General features: G+C 51.3%; 1 protein-coding gene across 6 annotated transcripts in view; it reads right to left on the minus strand.

Annotated features, from left to right (window-relative positions):
- Nucleotides 1-9,696: 9,696 nt before the first annotated feature.
- The window catches only part of PDE4A (phosphodiesterase 4A), a gene marked incomplete at its 5' end in the record, with an annotated part of 42,674 nt that continues 36,412 nt past the window's right edge, over nucleotides 9,697-15,958 (minus strand). For all 6 annotated transcript variants that reach the window (XM_081091805.1, XM_081091802.1, XM_081091807.1 and 3 more), the window contains 7 exons: nucleotides 9,697-10,647; nucleotides 13,092-13,274; nucleotides 13,788-13,910; nucleotides 14,130-14,284; nucleotides 14,418-14,517; nucleotides 14,694-14,858; nucleotides 14,971-15,069. In XM_081091805.1, the coding sequence (XP_080947931.1) occupies nucleotides 9,967-10,647; nucleotides 13,092-13,274; nucleotides 13,788-13,910; nucleotides 14,130-14,284; nucleotides 14,418-14,517; nucleotides 14,694-14,858; nucleotides 14,971-15,069 (1,506 nt within the window). In that variant the 3' untranslated portion in view covers nucleotides 9,697-9,966. The remainder of the gene's footprint in view (nucleotides 10,648-13,091; nucleotides 13,275-13,787; nucleotides 13,911-14,129; nucleotides 14,285-14,417; nucleotides 14,518-14,693; nucleotides 14,859-14,970; nucleotides 15,070-15,958) is intronic.

Raw genomic sequence — 15,958 nt, forward strand, 5'->3', positions numbered from 1 at the left:
TTAGAGAGGAAAGGAGAGGGAGAGATGGATAGAAACATCAATGATGAGAGAGAATCATTGATCGGCTGCCTCCTGCATGCACCCTACTGGGGATCGAGCTGGCAACACTGACCAGAAATTGAACCGTGACCTCCTGGTTCATAGGTCAATGCTCAACCACTGAGCCACACCAGCCAGGCTATAGTTGTTTTATTCCTAACTATAAGGCAACTGATTCTAATGTCCCAACATTAAATCTGATATTTGCCAAAAGACTTTCTGTAATCTATGCCTTAAGTTTTGCTAAAACTTTATCAAGTTCAAGAAGCTCCCTTCTATACCTAATTTTTTAAAATCATAAATGGGTGTTGAATTTTTCAGAGGTCTATTATTTCAGAGGTCTTTTAGGTGAGTGCCAAAGAACTGAATTTCTAACAAGTTCTCAGTTGATGCTGATGCCACCTGTTCAGGGAACACACTTCGAGACATAGGAGTGTAGAACAAGAACAATGAGTTAAAGGCACATTCTGAGAAAGAGTTAAGGAGTAGATGGAAGAAAAACTCCAATAGAAACATAACAGCAGCAGAACATTACGAGGAGAACTAAAGGAAAGTAGTGTCACAGAAGCCAAGTAGAGAAAATGTTGAGCACAAAATGTTTTAAGGAACAAGATTATTAAGTGCAAAGAGTTTCAGAAAAATAGACAGCTTCAAATGCCCAGTGGATTTGGTGATTGGGAAGTCACCTTACTGAGCATTGTTTTGGAAAAATAGTGAAGGTAAAGCAATAGATTCCTTTGATGAATATTTATTGAGTGCCTCCTTAAGAAAGGCAGTGTTGCCAAGGAGACAACACTGAGTCAGTGAAAGAAGCTGAGGAAGGGAACATGTCATTGGAGACATTTGTGTGAGGCAGAGAAAGATCAGATGATAGCTGGAGAGGAACAAAGGGTTCATGGGGGGTTTGGAGTTCTGCTGTTAAGATTCAGAAGACACCATATTTAAAAGCTGAGGGGAAGTTCCAGTACACAAAGAGATAAAGGTGAAGAGGAAAGACAGGATGGACTCATGGTGACGGTGATCAAGTAACGCCCCACACTCAATTCACTGGACGTTGTCTAAGGTAACTTTCAACTCTGTGAAAGGCACTGTAGTTCTGGATGTACAGAGTCCCTTGCTTATACGATACATTGTACCTTTGCATCAATGAATATCTTCTTCTTTGAGTGTATTCTGGTTTTAAATTATAAATGTTAGTGCACATATATATTACAGAAGATAGAATTTAAGAAAATAAAATAAATAATACACTGGAGTCAACAGACTAGGGTTGAGATCCATCTCTAGCACTTATTGCAAATCTCTGTGCCTCACTTTCCTCACCTGTAAATGGTGGTAACAGTACCCAGTACCTGGCAAACATAGTAAAAATACAATAAATGTAGTGTTATTGACTAGGAATGCGGTACGTAGTGAGAACATGAGATTAATCTGATTTATCAAGGTTGGTGAAGTTAGCATGATAAATGATAACATTTAATGTCCTCAGAGCCCTTTACCTGGGTTACTTTTGATTACTCATTGGCTGTCATCACCGGTGGGAAATCAGTATTTCCCGTCTTATTTGAGGATGGTTTTCTAGCTCCCGGTGGCCTCCGGCGGATACAAGAAGGTAGGTCTACTCTAGAAGGAGTGCAGCACCCTCTGGTGGGCCTCTGCATGGAAAGAGGAACTACTTCCAGAGAAGTTAGAAAAGGAACAAGGTTGAATGAGTCCCCAGGGTGTAGAATGCCCTTGACCTTGTTATTTTTTAAATGTTCATTCTTCAAATCTTCTGGGCAAACTATATTTTTTATAAATCCAATACAACGGCTGCCAACGCATCCCAGAAGCTCCCTACTCAAAGGCCTTCTTCCTCCTGGGCGTCAGCACCACATCCACACCTCAGCGCGGTAACTTTGATTTCATTGTGCCACAGTTTGAGCATGGCCTCCAGGAATACTTCTCAGACTAGAGATCCCAGGACCCTCCGGGATTTAGTCAGCCGATCTACACAACTTTGGTGGTAAACTGGAAACACAGCAGCCTGACGCCGACTTCGGCCGCCTCTTTGCCTTCACTGGCTCCCAGCTTCAGGGTCAAGAAAGATGAATTGCATCAGCCAAGGAGTTGGCACGTCTTTCTTGAGTCTCAGTTCTTGCACGTGGGGTCCCTGCCCACTCTGAGCTGTGCTTTCCTCTTATATTTCACCCTCCCTGGCCATGGCCCAGCTCCTCTAGGGATTCACCACGTGAAGAGTTAGGGCGGGAACAACAAATACTGCCGTGCCTACCACGTTCCAGGCACAGTGGAGAGACAATTGGGAGCCAAGACATGGCTTCTGCCCTCCGGCAGCCGACAGCCATCGAGGGAGAGAGACAGATATTTGCTTGATTGGTCATGAACATGCAACCGGAAAGCCTGAGAAGCGCTCCAGAAAAATGTAGCTTGCAGACGTCATGATGCACTTGTCCGCTTTGTAGTCATCATTATCCTCCCGTTTTTCTGCCTTGTCCACCATTTTATTTACGGGCATACGATAAGAGCTTCACATGCATTTGAACGTTAACAAAAAGAGGAACAATTTCCAGGTGAATTCTTGGTCACAGTGGATTTGCAAGAAACGTTCTCGTGAGTGAATGGAGTTGGCCAAATCTTCTAGGTCCGCGGTTCTCAACCTGTGGGTCGGGACCCCTTTGGCGGTCGAACGACCCTTCCACAGGGGTCGCCTAAGACCATCCTGCGTATCAGATATTTACATGACGATTCATAACAGTAGCGACATGACAGTTATGAAGTAGCAACGAAAATCATTTTATGGTTGGGTCCCAACATGAGGAGCTGTATTTAAAGGGCCAGAAGGTTGAGAACCACTGTTCTAGATGTTTCTCCAAGGGTGCGGTCCGCCCAGTTCTGTGCAGGAGTAAGACACGCAGCCATCTGGATTTCAGTTCAACACGAGAGAGCCCCTGTGGCCTCCTTCTAGCTGTTGCCATCTCTTGGAACCTCATGAAACAAAGTAATGCCTGTCCGGGGTGAAAAAAATTACTTTTTTTCAATTTGCCAGGTAAAATGGAAAAATTACACATTTTCAATCGTCAAACGGTGAGAAGTGCTTGATACATAGTGTCGGGAAGCTTTAGATCCTTCCTGCGGCTTCCATTTTCAGGGGAAACAGCCCCAGTTCCTGAAACGATTTCTGTGTAACACGGCCAGTTCCTCCGTGAGCTGGTTTCACCCCCGCCCAGGCCCCAGCCGGGAAGGGTGTGTGTGTGTGTGGGGGGGGGGCTTCTCATATGTGGGGACCACTGAAGCCTTTTTGCACGGAGCACCTCAAACTGGAAGGGAGGAGGGGACACCTCGGAGCACAGGGGGACAGCGGGGCCTTTGGGGGGGGGTTGAGGATGGCAGTGACAGGAAGCCTCGGGAAAGGGGGCGGGGGGCAAAGACGCGCCACTTTCCAGGAAGGAGGAACCATCCTGGGGACCTTGGAGGAAGCGGTCTGACCTGCGGTCCCCGTGGGAAGAGATAAAGTCACAGGAGGGGACCCCTCAGGAAGAGACCAGGGTCCCCTTGGGAAGGGCTGTCCACGCCGAAGGAAGTGGGGGCGACTCTGACGTCACTCTCAGGAGGAAGAACCGATGCTAGGGTCACCTCAGGAGGGAGAGAGGACGCCGGGGTCCTTCCTGGGAAAGGTGGGCGTCTCAGGTGTCACTCTCAGGAAAGGGGGCGGCGTCCGGCGTTACCCTCAAGAAGGGGGAGGGATGACGCCAGGGTACTCTGAGGACAGGGGGGTGACGCTGGGGTCCCTCTAAGAAAGTGGAACCGACGTTGGGGTCACTCTCCGGAAGGGAGTGACGCCTGACAGCCGGTCCCCTCCGCCGCCGCAGGTGTTCGTCTCACCTGCTTCCGTCCGCGCCCCTCCGCTCGCAGAGCCCTCGGGTTCCGAAGGCGAAACGGCCCGCCCCTCGAGGTCCAGCCAATCGTGTCGCGGGAAAATCTCCCGCCGGCCTCGCCACGCCTCCTTCCCGGTCTGCGCGTGCGCGACGTTCTGTCCTGCTGCAGTGCCTTAGCGCTGCTCTAGGGGCGCTCGGGAACGAGCTCCCGCAGATCGGGTGCCCTGTCTATGACCCATTTTATAATAACAACACTATCTACTTTACAGGCTCTTGTGAGAATTAAGTGCAATAATTTACGTAAAACAAACAGTACATAGTAATCGCCTGGAAAACCTGGGCTGTTATTATTTGCATTTTACAACGAGGGAAACAGGCACAGGGCCGGTAAGTAACCCGCTCAGACTAACCCAATCATTAACTGGCAGAGTCGGAACTAGAACCCTGGCAAGCTGAATCCAGAGCCTGTGTGCTTATCTACCAGGCCTTTGTGGTAACAACGACCAGCTTTTATTTCTTCTGATTATGAAATAACTTTCCCCTGGATTATAAAAATACTTAAAACATGCTCACTGCTAAGATTACAGAACAGAAAGCACAGATCTCTTTTAATCCTCCCATTGGCGAACTGTTAATATTTTGATGGACAAGCTGCCTTTTCTATGCACATATTTTTTAGTAGGATCATATATAATGGAGAATGTTTTGAAATCTGCCCTTCTCACGTTAAACATCTTGTCATTTCAATGTAGACTCACCTTATTGTTTAATCCTCACCCCAGGATATTTTTCCATTGCATTTTAGAGGGAGTGGAAGGAAGGAAGGGAAGGAGAGAGAGAGAGAGAGAGAGAGAGAGAGAGAGAGAGAGAGAGACCAGGTACGTGCCCTTGACTGGGAATCGAACCCTCAACCCTTCAGGGACAGGCTGACATGCTAACTACTGAGAAACACAGGCCAGCACTCACCTATTGTTCTTAATGGCTGCATATTATTCCATTGTGCCGGCAAAGCATACTTTAATGACTCCCTAGGTTGGACATCTGGGTCTTTAATAATTCTTTAATATTCTGACCAATACCAGAGTGGGCCTTTTGTACCCGCATCTTATGGTTTTCATCCAACTGTTTCTTTAGGATAACTACTTTTAAAACTGCAATGGCTGGGTCAAAATGCATGCACAGTTGTTATGTTTTTTATAAATATTGACAGATCACTTCTGGAAAGTTCTCTGTGTCAACTTCCATTAGCACTAACGAGCTATAAAAGTGCTCTGCCCACCCCAGAACGGTTTATATATTCATTATTTGCCAATATATATAAAAAAGGAACTACAGTGCTTTTCATTTGCACTTCCCTATAGTTTTATGCTGAGAAAGAGGGAAAAATATTACCCACATCTCAAGATTTTGTGCGTGTGAAATAAAAGAGCGGTAATAATATAAAAGTATCAAGGAGCTATCATTGTGGAACAGTCACCAGGTAAAGTGAGATCCCGGCCTTATTTCCCTGAATTTCCCCAACATTGTGAAATCCTTTCTTGGCCTCAGTTTCCGCTTCTGCAAAATAGAGCCCATGAGAGCACACACCTCCAGGATTGCTGGAGAGTGAATAAAACAATCCTCCTAATGCGATCAGAGCCCTGGAAAGGCTGGGAGAGGCGGAGCTGTTTGCTTAAGACTCTGTAGCCTGCCAGCGGCTGATGTCAACTTCAGAGAATAAACTGACTCCACCCCTTCTCCGGTTTACCCAGCCCTATTCAGATTGCAGGGCCTCCCTGCCCTTGGTCATCCTGGCTGAGGAAAGCTGAACTCCCCATCAGGGGGGCTGTAAAGAGCCAGTGATGGTCACGTGCCACCTCTGCCCGTTGACCGACATTCTCAGCCTGTCAACTCTGTCCGACACTGGAGACATTTGGGACATCACGCCTGCCCTTTTGCTCTGGGGGAGACTGAGGCCTGGAGGAAGGAGGCTGCCGGGCCCACCTGGCCATCCCCTGCAACCTGGGGTGAGTATTGTTGCCCCCGACCCCCATCCTGATACCCTTTCCCCGACTCTGCCTCCCTTGGAAACACCCTTGGGGAAACAGCTGGTCTCCTCTCTGCTTCTTGCACAAAGGTCAGATTCTCTGGAAACTTCTCGCTAGTTTTCCAGCGTTGCTGCTCCACTCTGGGTCCAGGCTGCCTCCACTCCTCTGGGCCAGGACATCTACTGTGAATCTTTAAACCGCAGTCAAGCATACAAACCTTGATGCACTAAATCCTCTACGTCCCTCTCAGATGTAAGTCCCTGAACTGTGCAGTCTGATACAGTAGTCATTGGCTACATGTGACTATTTAATGTAAAGGAAAATTAAAACTCCAGTTTCTCAGTTGCACTAGCGATATTTCTTTTTTAAAAAATATATTTTATTGATTTTTCACAGAGAGGAAGAGAGAGGGATAGAGAGTTAGAAACATCGATAAGAGAGAAACATCGATCAGCTGCCTCTTGCACACCTCCCACTGGGGATGTGCCCACAACCAAGGTACATGCCCTTGACCGGAATCGAACCTGGGACCCTTGAGTCCTCAGGCCGACGCTCTATCCACTGAGCCAAACCGGTCAGGGCTGCACTAGTGATATTTCAAGTGCTTAATAGCCACATGGGGCTAGTGGCTGCTATGCTGATAGGGCAGACATAGAACGTTCCCATGCTAGAAAGTTTCAGCTGGACAGCGCTGCTCAAGACTGACGCCATGAGTCTGAGATTTTTATCCCATTTTACAGATGAGACAACTGAGGTCAGAGAGATCATACCTGAGGCACATAGCGAGAGCTGGGGTCCAAACTGGTCTCTGGTGCTCGTGATGGATGGCAGAGCAGGTGTCAGCTTTTCCTTCGATTCAAAGAAGCTGCCCTCATTTTGTTTCAAAACACACAAGCTGTAATATATACATCTACTGATCCCATGGTGCTTAACCACTCAGTGTGTGTGTGTGTGTGTGTGTGTGTGTGTGTGTGTGTGTATTTGCTTATTATATCCCAGAGGCAGCCAGTATTCTAATCCAAAAGCCCACATCACAAACACTTCCCCTATCCATATCTCTATCTACCTGGGAAGTTTTGTTCTTTAGCATAATGAATGTCAGCACCGCTTGTGATTTTGTTGTTTAAGATTTTTCAGAGAAGAGAGGGAGGGAGAGGAAGAGAAAGAGAAATGTAGATGTGAGAGTGAAACATCAATCAACCTGGGCATATGCCCTGACTGGGAATTGAACCAGCAACCTTTAGGTACATGAGACAATTCCCAACAACCGAGCCACACTGGCCGGGGCAGCACTATTGAATAGGTGAAATTGGGGGCTCATTAATTAGCCTGATAAAGGTGGGAAAAGGGGGCTCCCATGGGTGGAATTAATAGTATTAAAATATGTGGATTGGTTAAAATATGAGGTGCACTCCCTAACCTTGTATGAACAAATTAGAAAACAGTTTATAACCCAAGCCTGTTCTTTGTCCAGCCATTAATTTGGAGGAAACTGCTTGCCTGATTCCCATAAGACTAACAGGCCCAAAGCAACACAGAATCCTGCCTTAAAATTGTTCAGGTTTGTTCCTTGGTTTTGTTTTCATGCAACATGAAGGTTGCAACACCAACATGGACAGAATGCTGGGAATTCATGGGATTTACAGGTGTCGATGCTCTTGTGCTTGCTAATCAAGTTTAACGTCTACACGGCAGAATTTGCCCCGAAACCTTTTATCATGACCTGGCAGCCAGAAGGTGTCAATCATGGTGAAGGTGTCAATCAGGCCTCCTGGAGGCTTCCAGGGGTGATGAGATTCCAGAAGAACCCAAGAGTCATGTCAGACATGTTCTGTGTGGCGGAAGCGAGGTCACCTGGGTCTGCTGGCCTCCAAAGATGGCCTGGTCTCAACCTCCGTTTTACAATCCGGAGTTCCCTGTGCCAGGCCCACGCCTGGAAGCTGCTTTCCGCCAAGCTCCCTGCAACCCCCTCAAGTTCTATGTCCTTGGGGAGGGATAGGGTCAGAGCCCCCTTCCCCTCACCTCCCGCCCCAGGCAGGCAGTGCTGGAGAGGCGCACCTCAAGGACCAGGTGGGAAAGAAAGCCACATTAGCCAGGAAGATCAGTGAAAGCCTCGGTTTAATTGGAGACAAGATCGAAAGATTATCGATCAATGGACTGATTGATTGACCATCAAAGTGGATAAACTGGAGTACCTCCCGGGGGACTTGTGCACCCCCCCATGGAGAGAGGAGCCCTGATTGGGGGTGGGATGGTCCATCTCAACTGTTGCCAGTCGAGCCCAGTCCTGGGCAGGGGGAGGGACAGGCTCTGCCCAGCCCTTACCCCCTGGATGAACCGACTCCCCATCAAACAGCGCCGAGCCCACCCTTTTGGGGTCTATGGTACAGTTGATATAATACAATAGGAATAGGGATTCTCCCTCTTGGGAGATCCCCACCCTTCCTTCCCTGACTGGGTCAGCCGGGGAAGGGCACATATATTTTCCCTTTTTGCCTCTGTAGAATAAATTTACAAACCAACCTTACAGTATGTACAAAGAAAAAGGAAGAAAGGAAAACAAGAAAACAAACAAAAAAAGGCCCACTCCGGTTGCCGGCTAGGACAGAAACTACTTTCGCTAAAAAATGAACCCTGTACAGTATCATGAGGGTGGGAGAGGGTGGTACTCCCCAGTGGGATAGACAGACGGATGGAAGGCTGCGGGGGGGGGGGGGGGGGGAGGCTACAGTACCATGTGCTCAGAATTGAAGGGGTGGGGGCAATGAGAGAGGCCCCACCCCACCCATCTACAGAACCAGGCCACGAGGAGTAGGGGCAAGGGAAGAGGGGGTCCTTCCTTCCAAACAGTCCCCCATGGCTTGGAGAGAAATGGCCTTGCATCTGTCTGTCATATTGCTTGGGGAATAGTTAAGGGAGAGGGCACGGCTTGGCAAGGCGGAACAAAGGAGAAATGACTTTGGTGCCAGGGTAGGGAAGGAGGCCCAGAAAGGGAATGTGGGTGTACACCATTATTGCTTCCTCCTAGGGCAAAGGGTCAGGGAGGGGGGCAGGAGGATGCTGGGGGGATGCCTAGGATGGGGCTCTGGGTCTGGCCCCGCCCCACCCAAGATGCAAGTGGGAGCCACTGCAACCCTCTCCTATGGCCATGAGAATCATTAAGGCAGAAACAAGAGGAGAAGCAGCTGGAAGAAGGGGGTGCAGCTTGGAGCTGTCCCCCCAAATGGAGAAAAGTCAAACGGAACCCAAAGTGGAAGGGGACGGGGGTGGCAGGTGGATCAGGCCCTCCTCAGAGCGCAGACCCCAGGCTGGTGGTGCAAATGTCCCCCTCACACCTTCCCCTCCCAGCATTCTAAGTTGTACAGCATCCCCAAGCCTGTCCCCGAGTCAATATTGCCAGGTTTGTGCAAAATGAGGTGGAAGACTTGGCGGGCAGGCAGTGAGCCTGAGAGGGGCTGGAGCTGGGGCCTCTCACAGTGACCCGCCCCACTGGGCCCCTGCCCAGAATGGCTATTCCCTGGCTGGATTCTAGAAACCCTCCAAATTTAGGAAGAGCCTGGAAGGAGACCTTACGCCTGCTTGGGCTCAGGTGGAGAGCCCACAGAGGCTGGAAGACTGAGCCTGGGGCCTGGGAGGGGTGTGGGGTGGGGTTGGAGACGGACGGGGGGGAGGGTGGGGGGGAGCCGGGAACAGGAGCATCTACAGTTGCTGTGTTTCATCCTGTTGTTTGTTTTTTTTTCCGTTTTTTTTTTTTTCCTAAAAATGTAACAATGAAAATTCCAAAAATAAAACCCCTTCCAGAACCTCAGCCCCTCCTTCCCCAGGCCCCACCTCCAAAATGTGCCCCCTGGGTTGGGTTGGGGGTGGGGGGGAAAGGGGAAAAAAAGAAAAGAGAAAAAAACCCCACTTTTCTGTTTTCTTTTTTCTCAGGAGGCCGAAGAGTCTTTGAGGCAGTGAAGGAGGCAGTCGGGGGACGATGGTGGTGAAAGGAGGCAGGAAGGGTAAGAGGGTGTAGAGGCTGAGGCTCAGGTAGGGCCTCCAGCAGACCCCCACCCACCAGGGGCTGGGAGTGTGTGTGGGTCCTCGCCCAATGTCCCAGTGCAGGCACAGCACGCCCTCTTGGCAGCCTGATGCTCTTTCTGGGCCCCCACCTCGGCTGCCGTGGAGGGGAGGCCCAGGAGGCCCGGGGCAGCCTCTGGAGTGGGTGGGGTCCTCAAGGCAGGCAGAGCGGGCCTCTCCGGAGACAGGGCGTGGGGGCTGCTGCAGCCCATGGCATCCACCGACGCATCTGGGGATGCGGACTCGTCCTGGCCCACAGGCACACTGTCTGCTGGCTGTGCCAAGGACATTTCCTCTACGTCCACCTCGGTGGATGCGTCTTGGCCATCGACATCCAACGGTTCCTCCGCTGGGGATGCATCCTGAGCCATGAAAAATTCCTGCACCTCAACCGCACCCAGGGCAGAGGACGCCTCCTCCTCCTCCTCTTCATCCAGCGTCAGCTCGAACTGGAACTTATCAGGGGGGGTTGGGTGGTCCGGCCCCTCCGGCTCCTCCTCGGGCGGCGGCGACGGGCTCTGCCGCATGGCGCTGAAGTACCAGTCCCGGTTGTCTTCCAGGGTGTCTAGGATCTCCTGGGCGTCCGGGTGGACCAAGTCGGCCCATGTCTCCCACAGCGGGTGCACAATATAGTCGATGAACCCCACCTGGGGAAGGGAGAAGAAGGATGAACCTGTGGCCGCAGTGGTAAAGACGGCCCGCCATGCTGAGGGAGCTAATAAGTTAAATGTTGGTACCATGTGACCCAGCAATCTTGCTTTTCCAAATCCGCCCTGGAGAAATTCTTGCATAAATAACAAAAAAGAACCATATGAGATATAAACAAAAAATGGGAACACCTCCATATGTACATCAGTTGGGGATTTTTTTTTTAAAGAAGCTATGTTAGGGAGTCATTGTTTATTTTTATTTATTTATTTAAAATATATTTTATTGATTTTTTACAGAGAGGAAGGGAGAGGGATAGAGAGTTAGAAACATTGATGAGAGAGAAACATCGATCAGCTGCCTCCTGCACACCCCCTACTAGGGACGTGCCTGCAGCCAAGGTACATGCCCTTGACCAGAATCGAACCCGGGACCCTTCAGTCCGCAGGCCGACGCTCTATCCACTGAGCCCAACCGGTCACGGTGGGGATTTTTTTTTTTAATGTGGTACCCACAGATATTCATAATGGCATTTTTTGCAACAAAGAAAAACTAGAAATAACTTCATTGCAGGCTGAGACTAATATCATCTTCCCTACTTTGAATGGATTATTTTTCTTGGGGGACACAATGCTTCCACTGAAAACTACATTTCCCAGTCTCCCTTGCAAAGAGAGGGTGTCGACAGCATCTGTGATCATGAGAGGCATCCCTGAGGATTGAAGCCCCATTCTTTCAATGGCAGAAGAGAAACACTGAAAGCTCCAGGGACCTGCCAATTTTGTGGAGCCATAGAGAGCCAAATTCTCTTTCTCTAGACTTTCCTTGTATAAAAGAAAAAAGAAAGCTTTGTTTTGTTTGAGTCACTGTGAATTTCTAACTCCTAAACACTTAAATGTCTATCAACAGGGAAATGACCACACAAACCTTTATCAACATACATCTATGGGAATACTATACAGTAGTGAAAAAGGGTGGGCTAAATCTGTTTGTAATAGCTTGGACAGATTTCCAAGTCATTGTTAAGAAGAAAAGGAAAGCTGTATAAAATGGGTATATATTGATATAATTTATCTTTTTCAAAAAGCTAAACCCACGAACCACTGCTGGTAAGTTGCCTGTTAAAATCTATATATATAAAAGCCTAAGCAACCATTCAACCATTCTACCGGTAGCTATGACGCACACTGACCACCAGGGGGCAGACGCTCAACACACAGACATGGAAACATGGAACAGATTGATGAATCTCAGAGGGAAGGGGGAGGGGGGAGGATGGAAAGAGATTAACCAAAGATCTTATATACATACTAGAGGCCCAGTGCACAGATTTGTGCACCAGTGGGGTCCCTTGGCCTGGCCTGCAGGGATCGGGCCAAAACCAGCTCTCTGACATCCCCCAAGGGGTCCTGGATTGTGAGAGGGCGCAGGCCAGGCTGAGGGACCCCACCAGTGCACGAATCCGTGCACCAGGCCTCTAGTAACTATATAATAAAGCTATGAAACTGGCTTTCATCAAGGATGGGCATGATTTGCAGGCCCAGGAGACATTTGAAAACGTCTGGAGACATTTTTGACTGTTATGCCTAGAAAGGGGAGGGTGTTCCTGGCATCTAGTGGGTGAAGGCCAAGGAAGCTGCTCAACACCATACGATGCACAGGACGCCCCCACCACAGAGAATGACCTGGCCCCAACTGCCAACAAGCCAAGCTGGGTAATCCTAGTCTAGAAGGGCACACACACCGAACTGGAAAAGGTGGGTCTCACTGGGAGGAGACTAGACGTGGGGAGGGTGAGAACCTCTTACATTCACACCTACGTGCTGAGTTTTTATGAGAGGGCACTCCTGTCCCTCTTGTTAAATTAATCAGCACATGTAGACAAGTCAATGCATCTTATTTCAAAATCCTCTAAAAGTCGGGGACCGTATCACTGGCCAAGTTAGGATATCAGAAACAGGCTGAATCAGCATAAGGCCTGTAACTAAGGGCCAGCTAAGTATTACTGATCCTATGGCAGTTGCTGCAAATGAATTAGAACTGTCTGAGGATGTGTGTGCCAGAGGCTCAGTCTGGTTGTTCTGTGGAGGAGAAATGCTGCGTATTTCCCATCAAGATAGAAAAGAATGCCCTGCCAGCATGGCTCCATGGCTGGGCGTTGACCTATGAATCAGGAGGTCATGGTTCAATTCCCAGCTCGGGCTGCTGGCTGGATCCCTAGTGTGGGGTTTGCAGCCGATCAATGAATCTCTCTCATCATTGATGTTTCTATCTCTCTCTCCCTCTCCTTTCCTCTCTGAAATCAGTACAAATATATATTTTAAAAAAAAAAAAACATCGTAAGAAAAAGAACAAAGACTTGAAGTTGTGGAGGAGCAGGTCAGGACCTTCTGGGCCTGAAGCTCCAGGCGGATGGGGGGGAGGCCGGTGCCCTGCACTGTACCTGAGACTTCTCCACCGAGGCTGTGTGCTTGTCGCACATGGGGCTGATCTCCATGCCGCGCTCCCGCTCGCGGTCGCCCTGCTGGAAGAACTCGGCCATGATGCGGTCTGTCCACTGGCGGTACAGGTCCAGCGGCTTGGTGGGGTTGCTGAGGTCCGCACAGTGCACCATGTTCCTCAGGACCTGCACGGGCACGGGACCTTCAGAGGCCATGCTCCTCCTGTCCCAGTGGGAGGCTTCGGGCTTCCTTACCTTCCCCCCTTGCGGGGAGAGTGGGTAAGGGGAAGATGCAGAGAGACAGAGCAATAAAGAGGACGATGGGTGGGGGAAGGAGGGAGGAGATAAGAAGGGGTTAATGGAGGAAAGGGCAGAGGGAAGGAGGAAAATGGAGGGAGGGAGGTGTGGGGGAGATGGAGAGAGGTTAGGGGAAATGGAGAGGGGAGGGGAAGGTGGGGGAGAGGAGAAGATGGGGGGCAGGGAGGGGCAGGGAGGCGTTGATGAAGGGAAGAAAGAATTGGGGGAGATGGTAGGAAGTGGGGGGAGATGGGTAGGGAGGTGGGGATTGGAAGGGGAAGATGGGAGGGGAAAGAGAAAAGCAGACAGGAAGATGGGCAAGAAGAGAGCTGGAGAGCAGCCCAGATCTGAAGGGTGGAGGGGAGGGGACCAGTCTTCTTCTATGATGTGTGAAGGGGGCACCTGGATGCGGTCGGAGTAGTTGTCCAGCAGAAGGACCCCTGAGCTGGTCACTTTCTTGGTTTCTACCATGGTCTTCAGGTCAGCTAGGAGGGTCATGTGCTTGGACATGTCCGTGGCCAGCACCTGTGGACAAGGGGGCTGTCACAGGGGCCACTGGATCTCCCCACCAGACCGCTGTGCGGCCGGAGCTTCTCAAGTTTTCACTGGGCACAACCTGTCCCCACAGGTCCCGCCAAAAGACTCCCCCGCCCCCACCAGGGGCCACTGGGTCTCAAACTCAGACCTTCCCACGGTGCCACCCCGCAAAGCCGACCTTTCCTGGTCTGCCCCCGCCCCGCCCACCATGTCGATGACCATCTTGCGCAGGCTCTGCCGCTGGCGTTTGCTGAGGTTCTGGAAGATGTCACAGTTGTCCTGCTGCAGCAGCTTGAAACCCACGGCCAGGTGGTGGTTCTCCAGCACCGACTCGTCATTGTACATGAGCGCCAGCTCCGAATCTGCCCAGGCGGGGCGGGAGGTCAGGGGGAGAGAGCGTGCACAGGTGGGCCTGCCCACCTCCACTCCAACCCACCCGCCCACCTCCACTCCAACAGGCTCTCCCCCCTCCCCCCCTCGTGGAGGGGCGCTCACTGGTGTTGATGAGGAACTGGTTGGAGACCCCGGGGTGGTCCACGTCGTGTATGGCAGCCGCGAAGAGGGCTGCGAGGATCTCCAGGTCTGTGAATACAGCCTGGAGGCAGAGAGAGAGAGTCAGAGAGACACAGGGTTAGAAAGATGGGGGCTCAGAGAGAAACAGAAGGATCAGAGAGAGGAACGGGGTCAGAGAGAGACGGAGGTCAGAGACCCAGAGTCAGAGACGGGCAGTCAGAGAGGGGCGGTCAGGGAGGCGGGGTGAGGGGAGCTCACGTCCAGCGCAGGTGTGGCCAGCAGCACGTGGGTGGACTGGAGCACATCGGCGGCGTGCAGGCTGTTGTGGTAGGCCACATCCTGGTGGTAGTGGTCCTCCAGAGTCAGCATGTATGTCACCATCGTGTCCACCGGGATGTGGAACTTCTTCAGGAGGCCCCGTTCCTGAGGACAGGTATGGGGAGGCGGCGACCCCCACTAGCCCTTAGCTCCCCGCCCTGGCCCCCTCCCTCTCACTGCCCCTCACCCGGCCCCACTCAGCCCCCCGCCCCCTTACCTGGAATATGGTGTACATGATGCAGCTGAGGGAGCGGCCCCGGGCATAATCTGACACGTGGAAGATGTTCAGGCCCCACTTGTTCAGGTCCTCCAGCTCCTGGAGGAGATGGAGGCCAGACATCAGGAGCCTGTGAGGGCTTAGGTCTGAAGGTAGCGCCCTCTATTGCTGACCCGGTGGGTGGCATGCTCAGTAGTATCGAATTTATAGCCCAGGGCCTACTGGGCGGAGAAACAGCAAAGCAACCACAGCGGCTGTTTGTGGAGTGATTATCATCTGCCAGGCACTGCTCTAGGCACTTGGTCTCATTTGACAGGGGCAGAGAAGGGATGTGACTTACCCAAGACCCTGTAGCCTCGAGCGAAACTGCTCATGGGGGCCAGGAGGAAGGAAACATGGGCTAATTTTCCACGTCTTCCCAGGATCCAGAACAGTGCCAGCTTAAGAGGGTGGGGGCCCAGCAGGGGGCCCAGCAGAGCGCATGGGGGGATGGGGAAGGGGTGAGGGGGGTACCTAAGGCAGCACGGGCCAGGGTCAGCTAACAGAGGGCTACAATAAATGTCGGCGGAGTGAGCCACTGAGAGAGCAGCACGTCTACTGTACAAATCAATGCGAGGGCCCCTCGGCTCAAGGTCTCTCGGAAGTCAGACGCCAAGCCCAGGTCTGGCCTGCAGTGCACACTGCTGGGGTTCTGCCCAAATCCCCTTCACCGGCAACTGGCCCACCTCCTCGCTGCTGGGACTGATGCTTCTAAGGCTCACGGCTGCCCCATTCTCCAGAAAACTGCTTTTGCCCCCACAGGAGCAACATGGAGGGGATGATGCAGCCCCCGCTGGGGCAGCCCCCAGCCAGTGATGACACGGGACTACAGAGGCCGAGGCCGGCGCGCTCCCCTCAAGGTGGGCTCCCCTCTGCGGTGCTGTTCACAGCTCCCCGTGAGGCCCAGCTGAGGCCAGGCTCCAACGGAGACCACCTCCTTGCTTAGCTC

This window comes from Myotis nattereri (genome assembly GCF_964212035.1).
Source record: "Myotis nattereri genome assembly, chromosome: 5".
NCBI classification, from domain to species: Eukaryota; Metazoa; Chordata; class Mammalia; order Chiroptera; family Vespertilionidae; genus Myotis; species Myotis nattereri.